Source organism: Peromyscus eremicus, chromosome 7 (assembly GCF_949786415.1).
Source record: "Peromyscus eremicus chromosome 7, PerEre_H2_v1, whole genome shotgun sequence".
Lineage (NCBI taxonomy): Eukaryota > Metazoa > Chordata > Mammalia > Rodentia > Cricetidae > Peromyscus > Peromyscus eremicus.
The window spans coordinates 2,145,965-2,171,900 of record NC_081422.1 but is presented as its reverse complement, the minus strand read 5'-3'; the positions used below and the strand labels follow the sequence as shown (position 1 = coordinate 2,171,900).

At 40.9% G+C, this 25,936-nt stretch overlaps 1 protein-coding gene and 1 long non-coding RNA gene across 3 annotated transcripts in view; one reads left to right on the top strand and one right to left on the bottom strand.

The window, feature by feature from the left end:
• The window catches only part of Gria4 (glutamate ionotropic receptor AMPA type subunit 4), a 388,873-nt gene that overhangs the window by 266,460 nt on the left and 96,477 nt on the right, over positions 1–25,936 (top strand). For both annotated transcript variants that reach the window (XM_059267271.1, XM_059267270.1), the window contains exon 5: positions 16,682–16,866. In XM_059267271.1, coding sequence (XP_059123254.1) covers positions 16,682–16,866 — 185 coding nt within the window. The remainder of the gene's footprint in view (positions 1–16,681; positions 16,867–25,936) is intronic.
• Positions 10,692–24,672, bottom strand: LOC131914687 (uncharacterized). Its single transcript, XR_009380174.1, has 4 exons — positions 24,568–24,672; positions 11,556–11,615; positions 11,389–11,437; positions 10,692–10,943 (listed from the first exon to the last, which is right to left on the bottom strand). It is a non-coding gene; the product is annotated as an uncharacterized LOC131914687 (long non-coding RNA).

The following is a 25,936-nucleotide window of genomic DNA, read 5'->3' as shown; positions in this document are numbered from 1 at the left end:
TTAAATAGTTTATCTGGTCTTGATTTAATTTAGGTATGTGGTACCTATCCAGAAAATTATCCATTTCTTTTAGGTTTTCCAGTTTTGTGGAATAGAGGTTTTTGAAGTATGACCTGATGATTCTCTGGATTTCCTCAATGTCTGTTGTTATGTCCCCCTTTTCATTTCTGATTTTGTTGATTTGGATGCTCTCTCTCTGTCTTTTGGTTAGTTTGGATAAGGGCTTGTCTATCTTGTTGATTTTCTCAAAGAACCAACTCTTTGTTTCATTAATTTTTTGTATTGTTCTCTTTGTTTCTATTTTATTGATTTCAGCTCTCACTTTGATAATTTCCTGGCATCTATTTTTCCTGGGAGACTTTGCTTCTTCCTGTTCTAGAACTTTCAGGTGTGCTGTTAAGTCACTAGTGTGAGATTTCTCCAGCTTATTTATGTGGGCGTTTAGTGCTATGAATTTCCCTCTTAGTACTGCTTTCATAGTGTCCCATAGGTTTGGATATGTGGTGTCTTCATTTTCGTTGATCTCTAGGAAGTCTTTAATTTCTTTCTTTATTTCTTCCTTAACCCATTGGTGATTCAGGTGGGTATTGTTCAGTTTCCATGAGATTGTAGGTTTTCTGTAGTTTTTGTTGTTGTTGAAATCCAACTTTAGACCATGGTGGTCTGATAGAACACAGGAGGTTATTCTAATTGTTTTGTATCTGTTTAGATTTGCTTTGTGACCAAGTATGTGGTCGATTTTAGAGAAGGTTCCATGGGGTGCTGAGAAGAAGGTATATTCTTTTTTGTTAGGATGGAATGTTCTGTAGATGTCGATTAAGTCCATTTGAGTCATGACATCAATTAAGTCCTTTATTTCTCTGTTAAGTTTCGATTTGGGGGATCTGTCCAGTGGTGAAAGTGGGGTGTTGAGGTCTCCCACTATTAATGTGTGGGGTTTTATATGTGATTTAAGCTTTAATAATGTTTCTTTTACATATGTGGGTGCCCTTGTGTTTGGGGCATAAATGTTCAGAATTGAGACTTCATCTTGGTGGATCTTTCCTGTGATGAGTATGTAATGCCCTTCTTGATCTCTTTTGATTGATTTTAGTTTGAAGTCTATTTTGCTGGATATCAGGATGGCTACACCCGCTTGTTTCTTAAGACCGTTTGATTGGAAAGTCTTTTCCCAGCCTTTTATTTTTAGGTAGTGTCTATCTTTGAATTTGAGATGTGTTTCTTGTATGCAGCAGAAAGATGGGTCCTGCTTTCGTATCCATTCTGTAAGCCTATGTCTTTTTATAGGTGAATTAAGTCCATTGATATTGAGGGATATTAATGTCCAGTGATTGTTCATTCCTGTTATTTTTTGGTGGTGATGTGTGTGTACTTTTCTTCGTTGGGGTCTACTGCTGTGGCTTTATCTATTGCCTGTGTTTTCGAGGTTGTATCTGACTTCCTTAGGTTGGAATTTTCCTTCTAGTGCTTTCTGTAGGGCTGGGTTTGTGGATAAATATTGTTTAAATCTGGCTTTGTCATGGAATGTCTTGTTCACTCCATCTATGACGATTGAAAGTTTTGCTGGGTATATTAGTCTAGGCTGACATCCATGGTCTCTTAATGTCTGCATTACATCTGTCCAGGACCTTCTGGCTTTCAAAGTCTCCATTGAGAAATCGGGTGTTATTCTGATAGGTTTGCCTTTATATGTCACTTGGCCTTTTTCCTTTGCTGCTCTTAATATTCTTTCTTTATTCTGTACGTTTAATTGTTTAATTATTATGTGGCGAGGGGACTTTTTTTGGGGGTCTAGTCTGTTTGGTGTTCTATAGGCTTCCTGTATCTTCATAGGCATTTCCTTCTTTAAGTTGGGAAAGTTTTCTTCTATGATCTTGTTGAATATATTTTCTGTGCCCTTGAGTTGGTATTCTTCTCCTTCTTCTACCCCTATTATTCGTAGGTTTGGTCTTTTCATGGTGTCCCAAATTTCTTGGACATTTTGGTTCATGACTTTGTTGACTTTAGTGTTTTCTTTGACTGATGAATCCATTTCTTCTATTGTATCTTCAACGCTAGAGATCCTCTCTTCCATCTCTTGCATTCTGTTGATTATACTTGCATCTGAAGTTCCCAATCGTTTTCTCAGATTTTCTATTTCCAGCATTCCCTCTGTTTGTGTCTTCTTCATTTTTTCTATTTCCCTTTTCAGGTCTTGGACTGTTTCCTTCATTTGTTTCATTGATTTTTCTTGATTTTCTTTCAGTATTTTATTGTTCTCTTCCAGGACTTTATTGATTTCTTCTAATTTGTTTGCCCTTTCCTCTAGTTGTTTACAGCGTTCTTCACATTTTTTTGTCTTTTCCTCTACACGAGCCTCTAGCTTCTTCATGATGACATTCATAAGGCTATTTTCTTCTGCTTCTTCCAATTTCTGATGTTCAGGTCTAGGTGTTGGAGGAGGGCTAGGGCCTGGTGATGGTGTATTACTATTCATTTTGTTGTATGTGTTTCTGCCTTGACGTCTGCCCATCTCCTTGTGGTTCGTTCCTGGCCTTATTCGCACACTTGGTTCAGAGCTGACAGATTCAGGAAGTCTCTCTCTCTTGTCCAGATGGGAGCTCTCTTGTCCAAATTGGAAGTCCGGGACAGGATGGAAGCTCTTGTTCAGAAGCGAAGTCCGGGGGAGGATGGGTGCTCTCCTCTCTCTCTCTCTCTCTCTCTCTCTCTCTCTCTCTCTCTCTCTCCTCCAGATGGGAAATCCACGGCAAGATGGGAGCTGGGGGCCAGCCTCTAAGTCTCAAGAAGAGGCTTGGGGCTCAGGCGGATGGGCGTGGGGGCAGGGCGTGGAGACTGCAGGGTCTGCCAGGGGTCTTGGAGAAGGAGATCCTTCCCGGTGGGGCTACAAGGGCACCTGCCCAGGGACCAGAACCTGGGGCCAAGTTGGGCAGGTCTTCCCTGGAGTTGCTGGTGCCCAGGGATGGGGTCCGGGGCAAGCTAGGGCACTCACCTGTGCTTCAGAGGGAAGTCCTGGGCAAGATGGGAGCTGGGGGGCCTGGCCTCTAAGTCTCAGGAAGAGGCTTGGGGCTCAGGCAGATGGGCGTGGGGGCAGGGCGTGGAGACTGCAGGGTCTGCCAGGGGTCTTGGAGAAGGGGATCCTTCCCAGTGGGGCTAGAAGGGCACCTGCCCGGGGAGCAGAACCTGGGCCCAAGTTGGGCAGGTCTTCCCCAGAGTGGCTGGTGCCCAGGGATGGGGTCGGGGGCAAGCTAGGGCACTCACCTGTGCTTCAGAAGGGAAGTCCTGGGCAAGATGGGAGCTGGGGGCCGGCCTCTAAGTCTCAGGAAGAGGCTTGGGGCTCAGGCAGATGGGCGTGGGGGCAGGGCGTGGAGACTGCAGGGTCTGCCAAGGGTCTTGGAGAAGGGGATCCTTCCCGGTTGTGGTAGAAGGGCACCTGCCCAGGGACCAGAACCTGGGGCCAAGTTGGGCAGGTCTTCCCCGGAGTGGCTGGTGCCCAGGGATGGGGTCGGGGGCAAGCTAGGGCACTCACCTGTGCTTCAGAAGGGAAGTCCGGGGGAAGATGGGAGCTGGGGGCCGGCCTCTAAGTCTCAGGAAGAGGCTTGGGGCTCAGGCAGATGGGCGTGGGGGCAGGGCGTGGAGACTGCAGGGTCTGCCAGGGGTCTTGGAGAAGGGGATCTTTCCCGGTTGGGGTAGAAGGGCACCTGCCCGGGGACCAGAACCTGGGCCCAAGTTGGGCAGGTCTTCCCCGGAGTGGCTGGTGCCCAGGGATGGGGTCTGGGGCAAGCTAGGGCACTCACCTGTGCTTCAGAAGGGAAGTCCTGGGCAAGATGGGAGCTGGGGGGCCTGGCCTCTAAGTCTCAGGAAGAGGCTTGGGGCTCAGGCGGATGGGCGTGGGGGCAGGGCGTGGAGACTGCAGGGTCTGCCAGGGGTCTTGGAGAAGGGGATCCTTCCCGGTTGTGGTAGAAGGGCACCTGCCCGGGGACCAGAACCTGGGCCCAAGTTGGGCAGGTCTTCCCCGGAGTGGCTGGTGCCCAGGGATGGGGTCCGGGGCAAGCTAGGGCACTCACCTGTGCTTCAGAAGGGAAGTCCTGGGCAAGATGGGAGCTGGGGGCCGGCCTCTAAGTCTCAGGAAGAGGCTTGGGGCTCAGGCAGATGGGCGTGGGGGCAGGGCGTGGAGACTGCAGGGTCTGCCAGGGGTCTTGGAGAAGGGGATCTTTCCCGGTTGGGGTAGAAGGGCACCTGCCCGGGGACCAGAACCTGGGCCCAAGTTGGGCAGGTCTTCCCCGGAGTGGCTGGTGCCCAGGGATGGGGTCTGGGGCAAGCTAGGGCACTCACCTGTGCTTCAGAAGGGAAGTCCTGGGCAAGATGGGAGCTGGGGGGCCTGGCCTCTAAGTCTCAGGAAGAGGCTTGGGGCTCAGGAGGATGGGCGTGGGGGCAGGGCGTGGAGACTGCAGGGTCTGCCAGGGGTCTTGGAGAAGGGGATCCTTCCCGGTTGTGGTAGAAGGGCACCTGCCCGGGGACCAGAACCTGGGCCCAAGTTGGGCAGGTCTTCCCCGGAGTGGCTGATGCCCAGGGATGGGGTCGGGGGCAAGCTAGGGCACTCACCTGTGCTTCAGAAGGGAAGTCCTGGGCAAGATGGGAGCTGGGGGCCGGCCTCTAAGTCTCAGGAAGAGGCTTGGGGCTCAGGCGGATGGGCGTGGGGGCAGGGCGTGGAGACTGCAGGGTCTGCCAAGGGTCTTGGAGAAGGGGATCCTTCCCGGTTGTGGTAGAAGGGCACCTGCCCGGGGACCAGAACCTGGGGCCAAGTTGGGCAGGTCTTCCCTGGAGTGGCTGGTGCCCAGGGATGGGGTCGGGGGCAAGCTAGCATTCAGGATGATTTTTTCTAGTTCCATCCATTTGCCTACAAACCTCATGAAGCCATTGTTTTTCTCTGCCGAGATGTACTCCATTGTGTATGTGTACCACAAAGGTACCTCCACTGTAGACTACTGGCAATGTTAAGAGAGTGCCTGAGCTGACCTGATATGATGATTGGATGGCCAAACACCCTGGCTGTCATGATAGAACTCTCATCCAGTGTCTGATGGAAGCAGATGCAGAGATCCGCTGCCAAGCCCCAGGTGGAGCTCCGGGAGGGGAGTCCAACCAGCGAGATAGAAGGGATTATATGAGCAAGAGATATTGAGACCATGATTGGAAAAAGCACAGGAACAAATAGCCAAACTAGTGGAAACGCATGAACTGTGAACCAATGGCTGAGGAGCCCCCGTGGAACTGGACCAGGCCCTCTGGATAAGTGAGACAGTTAATTAGCTTGAACTGTTTGGGAGGCCTGCAGGCAGTGGAGCCAGGACCTGTCCCTAGTACATGAACTGGCTTTTTTTGAGCCTGGGACCTATGCTGGGACACTTTTCTCAGCCTTGGTGTAGTGAAGAGGGGACTGAACCTGCCTAGGCTGAGTCTGCCAGGTTGGGCTGACTCCCCAGGGGAGACCTTGCCTTGGAGGAGGTAGGAATGGGGGGTGGATTTGGGGGGAGGGCTGGGGAGTGGGAGGAAGGAGGACAGGGGAATCCGTGGCTGATATGTGAAATTAAGTTAATTATAAAATAAAAATATTTTTAAAAAAGAAAAAAAAAACCTTGAAGTCTTTGAAGAAGGAAATCGAAGTAGATAACAGAGAATAGAAAGATCTCCCATGTTCATTGAACATCAGGATTAACATAGTAAAAATGGTGATCCTACCAAAAGCAATCTACAGAATCAAAACAAGCCCCATCAAAATTCTTTTTTTTTTTTTTGTTTTTGTTTTTGTTTTTCAAGACAGGGTTTCTCTGTGTAGCTTTGCGCCTTTCCTGGAACTCGCTTTGGAGACCAGGCTGGCCTCGAACTCACAGAAATCCGCCTGGCTCTGCCTCCCGAGTGCTGGGATTAAAGGCGTGCGCCACCACCGCCCGGCCCCATCAAAATTCTAATCCAATTCTTTACAGACTTTGAATAGCAATACTGAACTTCATATAGAAAAACAAAAATTCCTAAATAGCTAAAATAATCCTGAACAAAAAAGAAATGCCAGCAGTATCACCATCCCTGATCTCAAGCTGTACTACAGTGCTGTAGTAATAAAAACAGCATGGTACCAACATAAAAATGACAGGTCAATCAATAAAATAGAACTGAAGAACCGATATAATTCCATACATCTATGGACACCTGATTCTTTATAAAGAAGCCAGAAATATACAATGGCAAAAAGAAAGCACCTTCAACAAATGGTTCTGGTCTAGCTAGGTGTCAGCATTTAGAAGAATGCAAATAGATTTATAACAATACCCTGCACAAAACTCGAATCCAAGTGGACCAAAAAAACCTCAGCATGAAGCCAGATACACTGAACCTGATAGAGGAGAAAGTGGGGTTGAGTGCATTGGCACAGGAGAAGACTTCCTGAAAAGTATTTGTTTTCAATCATGTAGAATTAGACTCCTTCAGAAAATAGATTTTGCACTTGCTTATTTAATTCTGAATTTTTGGCAGTTTGTTTTGTAATGACACAAGGTGGTTGCTGTAAATACTGATTATGGAAACTGAAAAACATTAGTGAAGGATAATTTAAGGCTAAGACATCCAGAGTTAGGGCTCCTGCAGCTCATGATCTTCTTCTGCCTAAATTGGGACATTTCTCCAGTTCCTCTATGCATTCATTTAGGGCCTAATATACAAATTACAAGTTAAATAGAGTTAGGTTATTTTGATAACATTCAATACTTATTTTAGTTAAGAAGATCTCTCTAGATTGAAAAGGTGTTATAAATAACAAATAAAAATAAGTTGTTATTTGACTACTCTTGACAAACAGAAATGGCAATTTCAAAATTTGTAAAACCTCCTGGGTATGCAGATATACATGGTATGCAAGTTATAGAAACTGAAGCAGCTAAGACAAACCCTTTATTATTCTTCCTCTCTAGATTACTCTAGATGAAATGAAGTGTTGCTACATGCCTATTTTACTTTGGTCATCCCTTACATTGCCTCTCCTTCCCTTTCTCACTGGTTCCACTTATGTTATGCAATGGCATTTACAAATTCACCTCTTCCTTATTTCTCATCTTTTGAGATTTCACTGTTATCAATAGATCACTATATGTTCAATATTTAATTATTTTAAAGTATTTATTTAGTGCCTTATAGGTGCCAGGAACTCTTCTAGACAGAGTGACTTCATAAAATTATGTGGCTGTGGAATAAATAGACAATAAGCAGATAAAAGAGGAAAATGCAGAGCAGGTTCAATGATGATAAATGTTATAGAGAAAGTTAAGCTGAGAAGGAAATATAGGCAATGTCAGGGTAAGAGATGGTAAATTTCTGTTTATTTATTTTTTATTTATTTTTTATTTTTATTTTTATTATTTTTTTTTTTGGTTTTTTTGAGACAGGGTTTCTCTGTGTAGCTTTGCGCCTTTCCTGGAACTCACTCTGTAGACCAGGCTGGCCTCGAACTCACAGAGATCTGCCTGGCTCTGCCTCCCGAGTGCTAGGATTAAAGGCGTGCACCACCACTGCCCGGCAAGATGGTAAATTTCAAATGACATAGCCTGGGATATTGTCCCAAAGTGGAAGCATTCATATAAAGACCTAAATGAAATGAGAGAATAAAGTCTCATCTTTGCAGACAAATCTTCAAGGAAAGCCTGATGCAGCAGCTGGGCAAAGGGACCAGTTCTGTGGTGATCAGTAAGTCAGAGATGCAAGCCAGCAGAAAGAAGCAGTGGGAGAGCTCTGGCCAATGAGGTGGATAAAATGGCTTGCTTGAGAAGTTCCATTCTCAAAGCTAGGCTATATGCACAGGGAAATGGCAAAGGACTGGTTGGGAAACCGATGAAGCTGCTATGGCAGTCGTTCTGACCACGGGCTTTGATCTGGGTAGAGGTAATAGAGGAAGGAAGAATTTTCAAAATAGGCACTGCCAGATTATGCTAAGGTATGGAATGTGTTTGTGAACAAAAGAAAGGAATTGCTGGAGTTTTACAACACAACATAAGAAAGTGTGGTAAGACCCTGGACATGAGAAAGGAAGATCTAGGTTCAATCCCCAGCTCTGCTAGTAGTGGTGATTCCATAGAAACCATATTGATTTATCACACCTAGAGTAAGGATTAAACCTGATTTACAGAGCTGTCATGAGTTCCAGTTATTTTGAGTCACGTTATTAAACTATAGACAAGTTCCTCCTGCAAACTTGCCTATCACCTACCAAGTCTGAATGATCTGCTGGGGACTCCTCACATACCCCTACATCATATAAGGTCTGTATTATAGCCCAAGACATGCTCCCTGCTATGAAGCTCCACCTGAGCAGATAAGCACTTTGCCTATTCAAAGTATGTCATATTATATTGTCATATAAATAGGTATAACATTCAAATTTATGCTGTAAGTACTTTCATTGATCCATATGTGTAAAAAGGCTTCAGACATGTATTTTACTTCTTTCACCAGCTGTATTTTATGTAGGTTTGATTTGTTGCTTTATGATAGTATAGTATAAAAAATAGAGAGAATATAATCAGAATTGTTAGTTTTATATAGTGTGATACAAAACTGATAAAAATCTTACTTTATGATCAAAATAATAACCATATATGCATATATATAAAACATTGGCATTTATTATTATTAAGAAAGTAGTCTTCCAAGAAGCACAAGAATGCTTCACTTAATGAAAGAAGGTAGCTTTAGTTTGTAAAGGTATTGACAGAAGTAACATAGTGTCAGATTTAAAACACTGTCAGAGACAAAACTGAAAAGAGAAGCAGTATGCCGATGGAAAATAGTCAAAGTCTAGAGAGATTGTCTCCAGATTAACTGATAACTCAACAAGAAAGAAAAATGGATTTCTCCAATCTGCCTCTGATTTAATCACATGCTTTGTTGATGGCAAGGACTGGTTTTCACATAAGTCATTGAAGACCAGAAGTGCAGTGGAGTAAGTAGAAAAACCACAACAAACCATGTTTGTGAGCAGAACCCCTCTTTATCCTTAATGTGTCATCAATTTCCAGGTGATTCCTTCATCTTCATAAACTAGCATCTATTCTCCCTCCTCTTCACGGTGCCAAATATGGATTCCACAGCCTGTTATCTGTGGTACTGAGGCAAGGCCTCCTATGTGACTTTTTGTTTCTGTCTCACCTACAGTTATCATATTTCCTAACTTCAAATATAATATTCCTAAGGAGCATTTTCTTCTTAAAATCCTTGAGGAGCAAAGACCAAGTTCTGAAAAACGTGTGTGTGTGTGTGTGTGTGTGTGTGTGTGTGTGTGTGTGTGTCCTTTCTCCGGTAATAAAAGAGGCATTTTTAAGCTACTGGACATGGCCCAGCATACCACATTTTACTTTCTGAGTTTCTTCACAGCCTCATCCCTCTCTATGAACTGCCCACTAATTTATTCATGCATTCCATCACTGACCATCAACTTGGTTAGATTCTGAGCACAAGAATAGCTCCAAATTCCATCAATCTACAGTCTGGTGGAGGACAAAGATTCTCCTCTCATCATCATTCAAATATATAATTAGAAACTGTGATAAAAATGTCTTTGTAAGACATATGACATATACAGAGGGCTATGAGAGCCTATTTCTGCAGAAAGTTTTCTGGCTATGCGTTGTGGGATGAGGTAGATGAGGTAGTATTTATTATTATTGTTGTTCTTGTTGTTATTATTAATTATCTAAGCACCACTTACAGAAAGAGCTAATTTTATTTAATTGTTCTTATTGGCATCTAAAATGTTCGCTTCCTCTTTTTCTTTTTTCCTTTTTTTTTAATTGAAAATAGTTGTTTTTTTTTTCCAAATGGTATATTCTGATCACAGTTTCGTCTCCCTCATCACCTCTAGGTCCTTCCCACATCCTTACCCATCCAGCTTCACTCCTGCAGTTTGAGTGACTCCAGTCCATGGAGGGGAAGGCATGCTGGAGAACACGAGAGGCAACTGGTCTCCTGCATGCATAGTCAGTAAGAAGAAAACTGGAGCTCAGCTAACCTTTTTTTACTCAATCTGGGACTCTTTCCCACAGAAAGACACCACCCACATTCAAGGTGGTTCTTCCCATCTCAATTAACCTAATGTAGGAACTCATTCACAGACATTTCCAGAGATTCATGTCCATGGTGATTTCAAATCATGTCAGGTTGACAATCAATAACGACAATTACACATCACATTAGTAATTAATATATAAATTAATAGACTTGACAATTCAAAGTACAGAAATAAAATTCTCTACTGTCCTAGTTTCAGAAAAGCCCTAGAGGAATAGAAAGGAATAGCTGGTAGATTCCTTACAGGAGCTTTTGGTTTCCTTCAGTCTTTTGAAAAATGTTGAGAATACTTGAATGCATGATCAATATTACGTTCAACTGCAACTAACAGAAGATTCTACTTCTGTCATATCAGTGACTAAAAAAGAAGCTAAGTTTATTCCTCTCACTGAAAAGTCTAGATAGACAGTGCCTGAGAATAAGTCCATGCCACTAAGTCAATAACCTGAGTTCCCTATAAAGTGTACTTATAGAAAAGGGAAAGGAAAGTGATGTGATAATATGTTAATTAAAATATATAAATATTTAAAAAGAATAACAAATCATAAAAACCCTTACACTATATAAAATATGAATCAAAATTGAATTGTAAAAGATTTGCACTTTTTTGAGGGGGAGGGAGAGGGTTTTGAGACAGGGTTTCTCTGTGTAGCTTTGGTGCCCGTCCTGGATCTCGCTCATGTAGACCACGCTGGCCTGGAACTCACAGAGATCTGCCTGGTTCTGCCTTCCGAGTGCTGGGATTAAAGGCATGCGCCACCACCACCCTGCTCAGATTTGTGCTTTTTAAAGCATGTAACAGCAATCAGGAAAAAAAAAATGAGGCCATGAATCTGAAAGAGAGAAAGGAGTGGTATTTTGGGGGAGTTTGAAGGGAAGAAATGGAAGAGGAAAACTATGTAACTACATTATAATCTCAAAAGTAAAAGAAACAATTTTTAAAAGATTACAAGAATCAGAATGTAGAGGCAAACTTTTCTTAAATACATAATAAAATGACAAAGAACAAACAAACAGAATAGTGTTATTCCATAACTTAAAGCTGAGACCTTGTGGCCAAGGATGGGATTCACATTCAGCTACAAGATGACAGGCCCATAAACCAGGAAAGTACTCTTAAGCTTCCGCACATACTATTGGCAGACACTTGTCACAGCAGTATCTCCAGATGAACAAGATAAGATAAAAATATTTATTCTGATTATCTTTATCCCAGGTTAAAATTCCACTGCTTATACCAAAACCGACCCACAGACTTTGCTGCAATGCTTTACAGACCTAATGTTCTCCGTTCCTTTGTCAGTGTCATCTGAACTGTGAATGAGCACTGCAATACAGGGGAGAGAGAAACATTACATCAGTAAAGGCAAGATATTTTAGGAGCCTCAAACTATATTTAAAAGTAGCATTCAGTTCAACTTTCAAAGTAGATTTTGAACTCTTACACGCTGGTAGGAGAAGTCAGCCCTTTTCTCTTATCCCAGGTTGACATGGACCCCTTCCACCTACACAGGAAAGGAAATCAGCGTTTATTTCAATACGTGCTTCCTGAACTGCAGCACAAGTGAACACGGCAGGAAGGCTGCCGACAACTTTGCCCAGGCTGACAGGTCGGGCTTCACTTCCCTGTGCTGAAGTTTTGGGGTCAGGACTCCAACCTTTACACACGTTATTTCAGTACTAAACTGCTTTGGCAAGTGTCCAAACTAAATAGTTGCTAAATCCACATTGTGCTTCCAGCATGGTCACATTAAATGCAGCAAGGATTTTAGAATCATCCTCATGTCTTTGGCTCAGCTCAATCTACAGCATATAGAACGCTTTTCCTCAAACCCATGTGCCAGACCAGAAAGCAGATCTCTGCATAGAGTTTGTAAAACAATGAAGATGACTTTGCGTAGGGGCAAGTGGCTACCATTTCCAGGCTTCATCACTCCTCTCCAGGCTCAACAACACCTTATGGGGAAGAATCAGATCTCTCTCTGTCTGTCACACACACACACACACACACACACACACACACACACACACACACACACACTAATTTCTATAACCTTGACATTTATCTACCCCACATTCAACATGTGACATTTGCTTCATCCCCTGCCTTTGTTACTCTGATCATACCCATTGATCAATTCTGTATTCTCACCCTTCCCCTTTACTCCTCAATGCCCTAGTCCTCTGAAACATGACTTATGGATCAAGCACTGTGCTGTTCATTCATAACTATGCTATTGAAAACACAGTAGGTACTTTCTGGTCTTCATCTAGATGAAATGTTTTATAGCATCCAGATAGCTCCTGCCTTTTTGAAGTGATCTCCTCCCTGGCATAAATTTCTCTTGTTTACCCTCCTACTGATTTGTGTACGGACAGGTACATGAAATAAGTCTTCCACAACAAAAAAAACAAATAAGCCCAACTCATATGGTGAAGAAGGAACACCACTGAGGTGCTACTCATTCCTACTTTCCATGGAAGATATAGGAGGTTTTGGTGTGCAAGGATGTAATAGTATAGAGCTGCTAACCTGACTGACATTCTATTTAACATAATCATTGTACAATAAGATAACACGATCTAGATACTTTATATTGCTTGACAGTGTTCTTTAATAACTATGAAAAGGCAGATTATTTATTGCAAGCTAATAATGTGAGTGTACCTGGATGTATTTCCCCATTTTAGTGCTGAATATTTTGATTCCTTTTAATTTATTTACAAAATGCTATGTTTTTATGTACAGCCACTTACCTAATTATAAGTTTTGTAGATATCACATTCATTGTAAAGAGACAATGTGTCTCTTTGTTGATCTTGATACACTTTATAAAATCTTGAACATAGAAAGTTTTCAACAATGTACATGAAATTAAAATATTAGACAGATTTTCAAGTTGAAGTGGCATGAAAAATACTATTTACAGTAATGAATTTTTGTTATCTATGTGACAGTCAGCCAAAAGAGTAGCATTCACTTTTGACTAACAATATTGTATTGCATATTTTGAATACTTTGAAGGGCTAACTCACAGACAAATGTAGACAGTGTGCAGCCCAACTTGTGATTTCTAGTTTATATAACAAGCAAGTTACATCATCAAACACTCATGCAGTACTTTCTCCTAGTGGCATTCTCAGCTATAGTGGCAAATAAAAAAGACACACGTATCTAAGGGCCAACAAACAATGAGCAAGCAAATTAACAGCTTTATAAAAGGACTGAAACTTCAGGGAGGCTCTGAGCCTGTAAGTGTGATGTCCTTCCTGCTGCATTGAAAAGACGCCATTGATTTCTGACTATGATTAATGGGCCTTTTCAATGGCCAGCTTTCTTTGACATTTAACTGGAATTGTGTTCTAGGGTTTTGTCTTATTTCACTTATTTCACTAAATCTGAACGATTCAACAATGAAACACTGTACTTGAAGATTGATTTTGTTTTTTGTTAGTGTGAATATTTCAGTATTGTCTAAATTTATAAATTTCATCAAAATGCATAATTCCCTATGCCTGTAAAAGCCATGTCAGAAGGAAAATAGCAACATGGACACATGAGGCCTGACAGCCACATAATGCTAAAAAATAACAGCAGCATGTAGAGAGCTGAGCCAAGCTGCAAACTGATCTGAGAAAGCAGGTAGATGACCACCATGTGTGGTCCATGTTTATCATTTTGCGGCACACACTCAAACAAGCAAAAGTTTTAGAATTATATTAATATAGTCATAAATAAACATAAAGAGAGAAAAATCAAAATAAACTGTCTATTGCCATTTCTTAAAGTTTTCATTTCAAGTTAAATAATATATTTGTAAATGCCAATAAAAAAAATAAAAGGAACCTTCCTTCAGTTATGAACAGAAAGCAAGTCCTAGGGACAGAAAAAGTTAGTTATGAATTACTTTGTTAAGAAATGTAAGGCTCCCAGGATCTATAAGATAGCACAGTGGATAAAGTATTTTCAAACATAAGAACCTGAGTTTAAATCCTTAGCACCACGTAAAAACTAGGAATGGCAGTGCACACCTGTGACCCCAGTGCCAGGGTAGTGGGTTCACCTAGGGGGCTTCCTACCTAACTAGTCTAGCAGAAATGGCAAACTCCAGGTTGAATGAGAGATCTTGGCTCAAAATGTAAGACGGAGAGTGATAAAGACAGATATTTAATAAGGACTTCTAGCTCCCAAAGTTTCATGCAAAGGTGAAAAGTGAATACACACACACAAATATACCACACACAGAAAGAAAGAGAGAGAGAGAGAGAGAGAGAGAGAGAGAGAGAGAGAGAGAGAGAGAAGAGAGAAAAAGAAGGAAGGGAGGAGGGAAGGAGGAAGGAAGGAAGAAAGGAAGGAAGGGGCTATCACATTGCATATTCATTGAACAGGAAATAAGAGACTGCTAGGTTTTCAGGCTGGTGGGAGAAGAGAAATGTGAGGCTAAGATATGAAAAGATAATTACAGGTATGAACTACAAAAGGAAAGACTAAATGGAGCAATATATATATCCAGAATAAGCATATTGTAATTAACATGCCCTCTTTCTTCTTTGGGGATTCTTTTCATTTAAATAGAAATGAATTCTGACTGCCACAGTATTCATTTGGCAGGAAATCAGGTAATTTATATTTCAGATATGATCTCATCATCAGTTCCATCTGTTGACATTGCCTGCACATCACAATGTTTGGAACTCAGAGACAGGGAAACAGAACCTTAAAAAGAGACTTCCTAAATCTGAGACTTGTGTGCCACCCAGACACTGAATAAGTGTTCTCTTATCTTATAAACAGGGTGTGTTCACTTTAAATTTTCCCTTTGAATCCTGCCAACTCTCTAGCCTAACTCCAAAGCCTATGGAGGGAGAAGCCAGGGGCAACAACTACAGACTGAGCTCACACTGCTGTTAAACAATCTTAAAGAGACTAGATAGAATATTTTATTCATGCCACACTATAAATTAAAAAACCGAGTGGCTAACAGGCTCTGTTCCTAACCAATCTTTGTTTAAGTCATTTTTTAAATCAATTCAAAGAATCTTTTCCCTCTTTATCTCTCAAGTTATAACTCAAAATTGAGGGCTGAAGATGCAGACATGAAGACACTGTTGTGGCTGACAGTCTCCTTCCACTTGAAGGGATATTTGGGTGAAAAACAGGGCAGAGCGCACACCCTTTCCCCAGGAGCACCCCAGCACCTAACCACACCCCATCGCCAACAATCTTGCATTTTCTCAACCTTCAGGGCCCAATTCAAATGGTGCCTTCTCTGTGTTGCTCTTCCCTTGTCTCATCTAGAAAGATGCGGTGAGCTGTCCTGGTGCTCAGCACTGCTGTCAGGGCAGCCACTGTCGCCTTTACATTAACTATTTACTTGTTGACTTGCTTTATGTTTATGTGTCTCCACCTGCCTGTGAATGACACAGGACAATTTAGAGGACTTTATTCTATCCTTCTCCCATGTAACCTAAAAACTGAACTCAGTTCACTAGGCTTTGGTGACATGAAAACTAATGACATACAATCCAGAGCTTGTGAGTGTTAAGGAGGAATCACAGATATATTTTGGCTTTAAGTTTTATCATTGAAAATGAAAATGAATGAGTTTTGTAAATGTTATGAATTACTTTGTTAAGAAATGTAAGGCTCCCAGGGTCTATAAGATAGCACAGTGGATAAAGTACTTTGTTGAGCCACCTCATCAGACTTTCTGGAAGTTGTTGTTTGGGGTATTGTGACAAGGTGCTGTGTAGCCCTGGATGACCTTACACTTCTTTCTTATGCAGAGGAAGCTGACCTTGAGCTCCTACTTCTACCTATCAACTGTTACTTTTATAGACAGGCGTGTGACATTTGTATTTTTATTGCACTTTTAAAATTTGGGTCACATTTCTTTGGACATTCATCTCCCCTAAGAGCTTATGCATCTGTGTTCTCAGTCCCTCACCTGTGGACAATTCATCTCATACCCAGACCACACCTTTCTTCTGCCAGGACAAGGAAAGCTTAGTAAATAATGCCATCCCTATATAGTTTGCTGAATCATAACATGAGACCAACACTAATACAGCTTCAATAAATACTATAATAATGTTTTCTTGTACACCTTTTCTTCCCTAGTTAAACCAAGAATTTTGTTACTACCTTGTTCAATAGGGAAAATTGAAACCATTGTTCAAAACAAATTCTGTTTAGAGTGTAAAATAACAAATGGGTTCATGAAATTGTTATTGACCACAGGGAGTGGTACAATGGGGTTCTGCTTTATCTCATTAAAAGTATATCTAGAGCAATGGAATATTCTCCAATGGAGGGATTTTGAGGTTTTACACAAGGTGTGCTGTGGCAACGTCGTCCAATCAATAGCTTAAGAGAGTTTATTGTCCTGAGTAAAGAAAATTTAAAAAAAATTCTTAAATACTGACTCATATTTTCAAGATTCTAAATGATCTGAGTGTGTTTTAAAACATGAAAAATATTGATGTGGATCCAGTCTCTATATAAGTCAAAAGGAATGTCTCTACATAAGTTAAAAGCATGATTTTATTAACTGTTTTTTCTCCCTAATAGGATATTCAATACTTCAAGCTATTATGGAAAAAGCAGGACAGAATGGATGGCATGTCAGTGCGATATGTGTGGAAAATTTTAACGATGTCAGCTACAGGCAACTGCTAGAAGAGCTTGACAGAAGACAAGAGAAGAAGTTTGTAATAGATTGTGAGATAGAGAGGCTTCAGAACATTCTAGAACAAGTAAGTCTTGGGCTTCATTTTATTACTCAGGTGTACATTGGATAAAAATGTTGACCCATTCCAGATCTGTCTCTATGTGTCTTCCAGTTCAGAGTATGAGAATTAGGAATTTTCCATGATTTGTCTGCCAAAGGCAATTTAGTTCTTATGTGCAGTCAAAGTTAGGAGTACTGCTTTATACCTTGTAAAGCTATAAACCGTAGAAGAACACTTGCTTAGTCACCAGAAGTTCTTGGACTTCATTAATATGAATTTTGAAGATTAAGTGTTATCAAAATGTTAGAGAATTTTAATGGGCCTTTTTGTGTCCTTGAGAGTTAGTTGCATAAAAATTATCAACATAAATTAGCAAAGCAATGAAATAAAAGATGATTAGGGAGAACATTCTGTGCTGTGTTATGCTTCCACCAGATGTTTTAAATAAATGCTACCCTACCTGTCAATCATAAAGATGATTTTTTTCAACTTTCCTTCAGAAGGGAGATTCTTTGAATAAAGATTCCAATAAATAACTGTTGATTCAACTTGAAAAGGGTAGGAAAAGATAAAACTGAGCTATGTCATTGTGTTAAGCGGTAGGAAAACACTATGCAGTTATAGATAGCATTTGCTGAACACAATGATGACTTTGAGAGTATCTTCCAACAAAGTCGCAGTGCCTGTGTGCCATCTAGTGGTTTTGTGGAAGTTTGCTCATACTTATCCACAATATATTTGGAATAGTGTAATTCAGAGTTAATTAATTCGTAATGTATACTTTAACTGTAGAATTCTGCGGTTGGGTTTGAAATAGAAAACCTATCAGTTCGGAATTCATTTACAAAACTCATTCATTTTCGTTTTCAATAATAAAACTTAAAGCCAAAATATATCTGTGATTCCTCCTTAGCACTCACAAGCTCTGGATTGTATGTCATTAGTTTTCATATATTAGCATTTCCATGTATATTAGTATCTGGAAAAGTTTATCATAAAATATATTTTGAGCCCATCTTGCCCCAGACTTCCCTTCTGAAGCACAGCACAGCTCCCAGCTCCCATCTTGCCCCGGACTTCCTTTCTGAAGCACAGAGCTCCCATCCGGCCCCGGACTTCCAATTTGGACAAGAGAGCTCCCATCTGGACAAGAGAGAGAGACTTCCTGAATCTGTCAGGTCTGTCTGAACCAAGTGTGCGGATAAGACCAAGAACGAACCAGAAGGAGATGGGCAGACATCAAGGCAGAAACACATACAACAAAATGAATAGCAATACACCATCACCAGGCCCTAGCCCTCCTCCAACACCTAGACCTGAACATCAGAAACTGGAAGAAGCAGAAGAAAATAGCCTTATGAATGTCATCATGAAGAAGCTAGAGGCTCGTGTAGAGGAAAAGACAAAACAATGTGAAGAACGCTGTAAACAACTAGAGGAAAGGGCAAACAAATTAGAAGAAATCAAAAAAGTCCTGGAAGAGAACAATAAAATACTGAAAGAAAATCAAGAAAAATCAATGAAACAAATGAAGGAAACAGTCCAAGACCTGAAAAGGGAAATAGAAAAAATGAAGAAGACACAAACAGAGGGAATGCTGGAAATAGAAAATCTGAGAAAACGATTGGGAACTTCAGATGCAAGTATAATCAACAGAATGCAAGAGATGGAAGAGAGGATCTCTAGCGTTGAAGATACAATAGAAGAAATAGATTCATCAGTCAAAGAAAACACTAAAGTCAACAAAGTCATGAACCAAAATGTCCAAGAAATTTGGGACACCATGAAAAGACCAAACCTATGAATAATAGGGGTAGAAGAAGGAGAAGAATACCAACTCAAGGGCACAGAAAATATATTCAACAAGATCATAGAAGAAAACTTTCCCAAATTAAAGAAGGAAATGCCTATGAAGATACAGGAAGCCTATAGAACACCAAACAGACTAGACCCCCAAAAAAAGTCCCCTCGCCACATAATAATTAAACAATTAAACGTACAGAATAAAGAAAGAATATTAAGAGCAGCAAAGGAAAAAGGCCAAGTGACATATAAAGGCAAACCTATCAGAATAACACCCAATTTCTCAATGGAGACTTTGAAAGCCAGAAGGTCCTGGACAGATGTAATGCAGACACTAAGAGACCATGGATGTCAGCCTAGACTAATATACCCAGCAAAACTTTCAATCATCATAGATGGAGTGAACAAGACATTCCATTACAAAGCCAGATTTAAACAATATTTATCCACAAACCCAGCCCTACAGAAAGCACTAGAAGGAAAATTCCAACCTAAGGAAGTCAGATACACCCTCAAAAACGCAGGCAATAGATAAAGCCACAGCAGTAAACCCCAACGAAGAAAAGTACACACACATCACCACCAAAAAATAACAGGAATGAACAATCACTGGACATTAATATCCCTCAATATCAATGGACTTAATTCACCTATAAAAAGACATAGGCTTACAGAATGGATACGAAAGCAAGACCCATCTTTCTGCTGCATACAAGAAACACATCTCAAATTCAAAGATAGACACTACCTAAAAATAAAAGGCTGGGAAAAGACTTTCCAATCAAACGGTCTTAAGAAACAAGCGGGTGTAGCCATCCTGATATCCAGCAAAATAGACTTCAAACTAAAATCAATCAAAAGAGATCAAGAAGAGCATTACATACTCATCACAGGAAAGATCCACCAAGATGAAGTCTCAATTCTGAACATTTATGCCCCAAACACAAGGGTACCCACATATGTAAAAGAAACATTATTAAAGCTTAAATCACATATAAAACCCCACACATTAATAGTGGGAGACCTCAACACCCCACTTTCACCACTGGACAGATCCCCCAAATCGAAACTTAACAGAGAAATAAAGGACTTAACTGATGTCATGACTCAAATGGACTTAATCGACATCTACAGAACATTCCATCCTAACAAAAAAGAATATACCTTCTTCTCAGCACCCCATGGAACCTTCTCTAAAATCAACCACATACTTGGTCACAAAACAAATCTAAACAGATACAAAACAATTGGAATAACCTCCTGTGTTCTATCAGACCACCATGGTCTAAAGTTGGATTTCAACAACAACAAAAACTACAGAAAACCTACAATCTCATGGAAACTGAACAATACCCAACTGAATCACCAATGGGTTAAGGAAGAAATAAAGAAAGAAATTAAAGACTTCCTAGAGATCAATGAAAATGAAGACACCACATATCCAAACCTATGGGACACTATGAAAGCAGTACTAAGAGGGAAATTAATAGCACTAAACGCCCACATAAATAAGCTGGAGAAATCTCACACTAGTGACTTAACAGCACACCTGAAAGTTCTAGAACAGGAAGAAGCAAAGTCTCCCAGGAAAAACAGATGCCAGGAAATTATCAAAGTGAGAGCTGAAATCAATAAAATAGAAACAAAGAGAACAATACAAAAAATTAATGAAACAAAGAGTTGGTTCTTTGAGAAAATCAACAAGATAGACAAGCCCTTATCCAAACTAACCAAAAGACAGAGAGAGAGCATCCAAATCAACAAAATCAGAAATGAAAAGGGGGACATCACAACAGACATTGAGGAAATCCAGAGAATCATCAGGTCATACTTCAAAAACCTCTATTCCACAAAACTGGAAAACCTAAAAGAAATGGATAATTTTCTGGATAGGTACCACATACCTAAATTAAATCAAGACCAGATAAACTATTTAAATAGTCCAATAACCCCTAACGAAATAGAAACAGTCATTAAAAGTCTCCCAACCAAAAAGAGCCCAGGACCAGATGGTTTCAGTGCAGAATTCTACCAGATCTTCAAAGAAGACTTAATACCAATACTCTCTAAATTGTTCCATACAATAGAAACAGAAGGAACATTACCAAACTCCTTCTATGAGGCTACAATTACCCTGATTCCCAAACCAAACAAGGATACAACAAAGAAAAAGAACTACAGACCGATCTCCCTCATGAACATTGATGCAAAAATACTCAATAAAATACTGGCAAACAGACTCCAAGAACACATCAAAACAATTATCCACCATGATCAAGTAGGATTCATTCCAGGGATGCAAGGATGGTTCAACATATGAAAGTCTGTCAATGTGATACACCATATAAACAAACTCAAAGAAAAAAACCACACGATCATCTCACTAGATGCTGAAAAGGCATTTGACAAAATCCAACACCCCTTCATGATAAAGGTCTTGGAGCGATCAGGAATACAGGGAATATACCTAAACATAATAAAGGCAATTTACAGCAAGGCAACAGCCAACATCAAATTAAATGGAGAGAAACTCAAAGCAATTCCACTAAAATCAGGAACGAGGCAAGGCTGTCCGCTCTCCCCATACTTATTCAATATAGTACTTGAAGTTCTAGCCAGAGCAATAAGACAACATAAGGAGATTAAGGGGATACAAATTGGAAAGGAAGAAGTCAAGCTTTCCCTATTTGCAGATGACATGATAGTATACTTGACCAACCCCAAAGATTCCACCAAGGAACTCATACAACTTATAAACACCTTCAGCAACATAGCAGGATACAAGATCAACTCAAAAAAATCAGTAGCCCTCCTATATACAACGGACAAAAAAGCGGAGAAGGAAATCAGAGATACATCACCCTTTACTATAGCCACAAATGACATAAAATACCTTGGGGTAACACTAACCAAGCAAGTGAAGGACCTATATGACAAGAACTTTAAGTCCCTGAAAAAAGAAATTGAAGAAGATGTCAGAAAATGGAAAGATCTCCCATGCTCATGGATAGGCAGAACTAACATAGTAAAAATGGCAATCTTACCAAAAGCAATCTACAGATTCAATGCAATCCCCATCAAAATACCAACACAATTCTTCACAGACCTGGAAAGAATAATACTCAACTTCATATGGAAAAACAAAAAACCCAGGATAGCCAAAAGAATCCTGTACAATAAAACAACCTCTGGAGGCATCACCATCCCTGACTTCAAGCTGTACTATAGAGCTACAGTAATAAAAACAGCTTGGTACTGGCATAAAAACCGACATGTGGACCAATGGAATCGAATTGAAGACCCTGACATTAATCCGCACACCTATGAACAAATAATTTTTGACAAAGAAGCCAAAAGTGCACAATGGAAAAAAGAAAGCATCTTCAACAAATGGTGCTGGCAAAACTGGATATCAACATGTAGAAGGCTGCAAATAGATCCATATCTATCACCGTGCACAAAACTTAAGTCCAAGTGGATCAAGGACTTCAACATAAATCCAGCTACTCTGAACCTGCTAGAAGAGAAAGTAGGAAGTAGTCTTGAACGCATTGGCATAGGAGACCACTTTCTAAATAGAACACCAGTAGCACAGACACTGAGAGAAACAGTCAATCAATGGGACCTCTTGAAACTGAGAAGCTTTTGTAGGGCAAAGGATACGGTCAACAAAGCAAAGCGACAGCCTACAGAATGGGAAAAGATCTTCACCAATCCCACATCTGACAGAGGACTGATATCCAGAATATATAAGGAACTCAAGAAATTAGACATCAAAATGCCCAACAGTCCAATTAAGAAATGGGCTATAGAACTAAACAGAGAATTCTCAACAGAGGAAACTCAAATGGCTGAAAGACATTTAAGGAATTGCTCAACATCCCTAATCATCAGGGAAATGCAAATCAAAACAACTCTGAGATACCACCTTACGCCTGTCAGAATGGCTAAGATCAAAAACACTGAAGACACCTTATGCTGGAGAGGATGTGGAGCTAGGGGAACTCTCCTCCACTGCTGGTGGGAATGCAAGCTTGTACAACCACTTTGGAAATCAATATGGCGATTTCTTAGAAAATTGGGAATCCATCTCCCCCAAGATCCAGCTATACCACTCTTGGGCATATACCCAAGGAATGTTCAACCACACCACAAGAGCACTTGTTCAGCTATGTTCATATCAGCATTGTTTGTAATAGCCAGAACATGGAAACAACCTAGATGCCCTTCAACTGAAGAATGGATAAACAAAATGTGGTACATATACACAATGGAATACTACTCAGCAGAGAAAAACAATGACATCATGAGGTTTGCAGACAAATGGATGGACCTAGAAAAAATCATCCTGAGTGAGGTATCCCAGACTCAGAAAGACAAACATGGTATGTACTCACTCATAACAGGATACTAGATGTGGAACAAGGATGACTGGACTGCTACTCACATCACCAGGCAGGCTACCTGGAAAACAGGACCCCAAGAAAGACACAGGGATCGCCCAATGACAGAGAAATGGAATGAGATATACATGAACAGCCTGGACATGAGTGGGGGTAGTGAAGGGCGAGGGTCGAGGGAAAGAGAGCTTGGGTGAGTGGGAGATCCCAGCTGGATCAACAACAGAGAGGGAGAACAAGGAATAGGAGACCATGGTAAATGAAGACCACATGAGAATAGGAAGAACCAAAGTACTAGAGAGGCCCACAGAAATCCACAAAGATACCCCCACAACAGACTGCTGGCAATGGTCGAGAGACAGCCCGAATTGACCTACTCTGGTGATGGGATGGCCAAACACCCTAATTGTTGTGCTAGAAACCTCATCCAACTACTGAGGGATCTGGATGCAGAGATCCATGACTAGGCCCCAGGTGGTTCTCTGGGATTCCAATTAGCGAGAATGAGGAGGGTTTATATGAGAGAGAATTGTTGAGACCAAGGTCGGATAAAGCACAGAGACAAATAGCCAAACAAACGGAAACACATGAAATATGAACCAATGGCTGAGAGGTCACCAACTGGATCAGGCCCTCTGAGTGGGTGAGACAGTTGATTGGCCTGATCTGTTTGGGAGGCATCCAGGCAGTGGCACCGGGTCCTGTGCTCATTGCATGAGTCGGCTGTTTGAAACCTGGGGCCTATGCAGGGTCCCTTGGCTCGGCCTGGGAGGAGGGGACTGGACCTACCTGGACTGAGTCCACCAGGTTGATCTCAGTCTGTGAGGAAGGCTTTGCCCTGGAGGAGATGGGAATGGGGGGCGGGCTGGGGGGAAAGTGAGGGGGGCGGGAGGGGGGAGAACAAGGGAATCTGTGCCTGTATGTAGAACTTAATTGCATTGCAAAATAAAAATTAAAATATATATATATATATATTGAATTTTTAAAATATGAAACAATACTGTATTATAAGAAGAATTGGTAAAATATCTACCTCTTGTTATCCCTTTGTAAAAGAAAATAACACTTCACTGAAGAAAGGATCTATGCTACTTTGATAAACTATAAACTAAGTCTTCAGATCACTTACGTTTACTCCTCAGTAGCAACCTAGATAAATGAAATTCATAATGACCATTTGTGGAATTCCAAGGAAACCTTCTCCCTGACTTTCATAAGCAGAGCAGTGACTCCAGCTCCAATCCACTTCCACAACCACTGCCCCTGTAGGGAGACTTTGAGTTGTTTGACCTGAACAGCTGAAGCTTTGTAAATAATAAGTCAGGATGAATCCTGCAGAGCAGCCAATTCTAACAACTGCCAGGATTGCCAAGTGCCTGTCAGAGGCTGAGTGAGTCTCAGAGAGACCCTCCACTTAGCATCTGTGCTTTAAAGACTCAGGCTGGGGCAGATAAGTCGGTGCTCAAAGCCCACTGACCTGTTTTAGAGGCTTAGCTGGTTTTTAAGACGAAAATTGGCATACCTGGGTACTTTAGATAAACTCTAAACCTTAAATGACTCTGTGAAGTGACTGGTCTTCTCCTTCTCTTCTTCCTCCTTTTCCTCCTCTCCTTTCTCCTCCTCTTTCCTCTTCTTCCTCCTCCCCCTCTTTGTCCTCATCTTCTCCTCCTCTTGCTCCTCTTCCTCCTCATTTTCCTCCTCTTCTTTCTCCTATTCTTCCTCCTCCTCTTCTTCCTCCTTCTTTTCCTCCTCTTTTTTTTCCTCCTTCTTAACTTCCTCCTCCTCTTTTTTTCTGTGAACATTTCAAAGAAATTAGAAACATGAGCGTCTACCATTCCTATTCCTTTTTGCTAATTTGTGGCTGATTTCTTTACTATCAGGGCTACCTAAGTAGGAATAAAAATCACACTTGTGACTCTGATAGACATCTCACAAAATATGACAAGGTCCACTGCTCTGTAAGAAGCAGTCTTCTTGCTTGTATAATAATGATTTCTCCCTGCAAGAAAAACTGTGTCTGATTGGAAACAAGGTTGTTTCCTGTTATGGCTCTAAACAAAATCACTTGTAACATTTCTTGGTTTAATTCTGTGTTTTATGGTGCTGTGGACTGAACCCAGGCCCTCCTTGACTGTGTTTGGCAGGCTCTCATTATCACTGAGCTACATCTCTAGCTCTTGATTTCACTATTGATTCCATCCTAACAGAATAGCTAATCCAAATACTTCCAAGAATGTGTGCAATGCCCTGTTTCAAAAAAATCCATGTTCATTAATTAAGCAAACAACAGAAAAAAAGAAACCACCTGAGATTGACTAGAGAATGTGAAAGGAGAGATGGGGCAGATTTGATGATGAATACAAAAATCATACCCACACAGGAGAAATAAATTCTAGCTTTCTGTCACATGGAAGGGTGACTAAAGTTGACAACGTTGTATATTTTGAAATAGCTAGGAGACAACAATAGCCTATACTGTTTGGGGAGTCTCTTGAACTCATACGTGATAGTGGAGATTTTATTAAATGATCTATGGCTTTTGAGGAAAAGATTGTCAGCCCAAGTTGCATAGCTTCATGTGTATCTTATAGATGATAGATAGTTGATATGTAAATAGATGATAGATTATAGATACATAGATAGATGTGTGTATGTGCATATTTGTGTGTGCATGTGTATATACATATGCATGTATGAATAAATAAGTTAAATATAAAGTAATATAATTCCTTAAGACTTTTTCAAATCTCCTTAGTGTAATTTATTCCTCTTCCCTCCCTCTCCTTCTCTAATGACCTCCTCACTTATCCCCAATTACAGCTCCCTCCCCAGTTTCCCTAACTTTTATCATTTCTCTCTTCACATCACTTGTATTCTTCTATTCTCCTTTC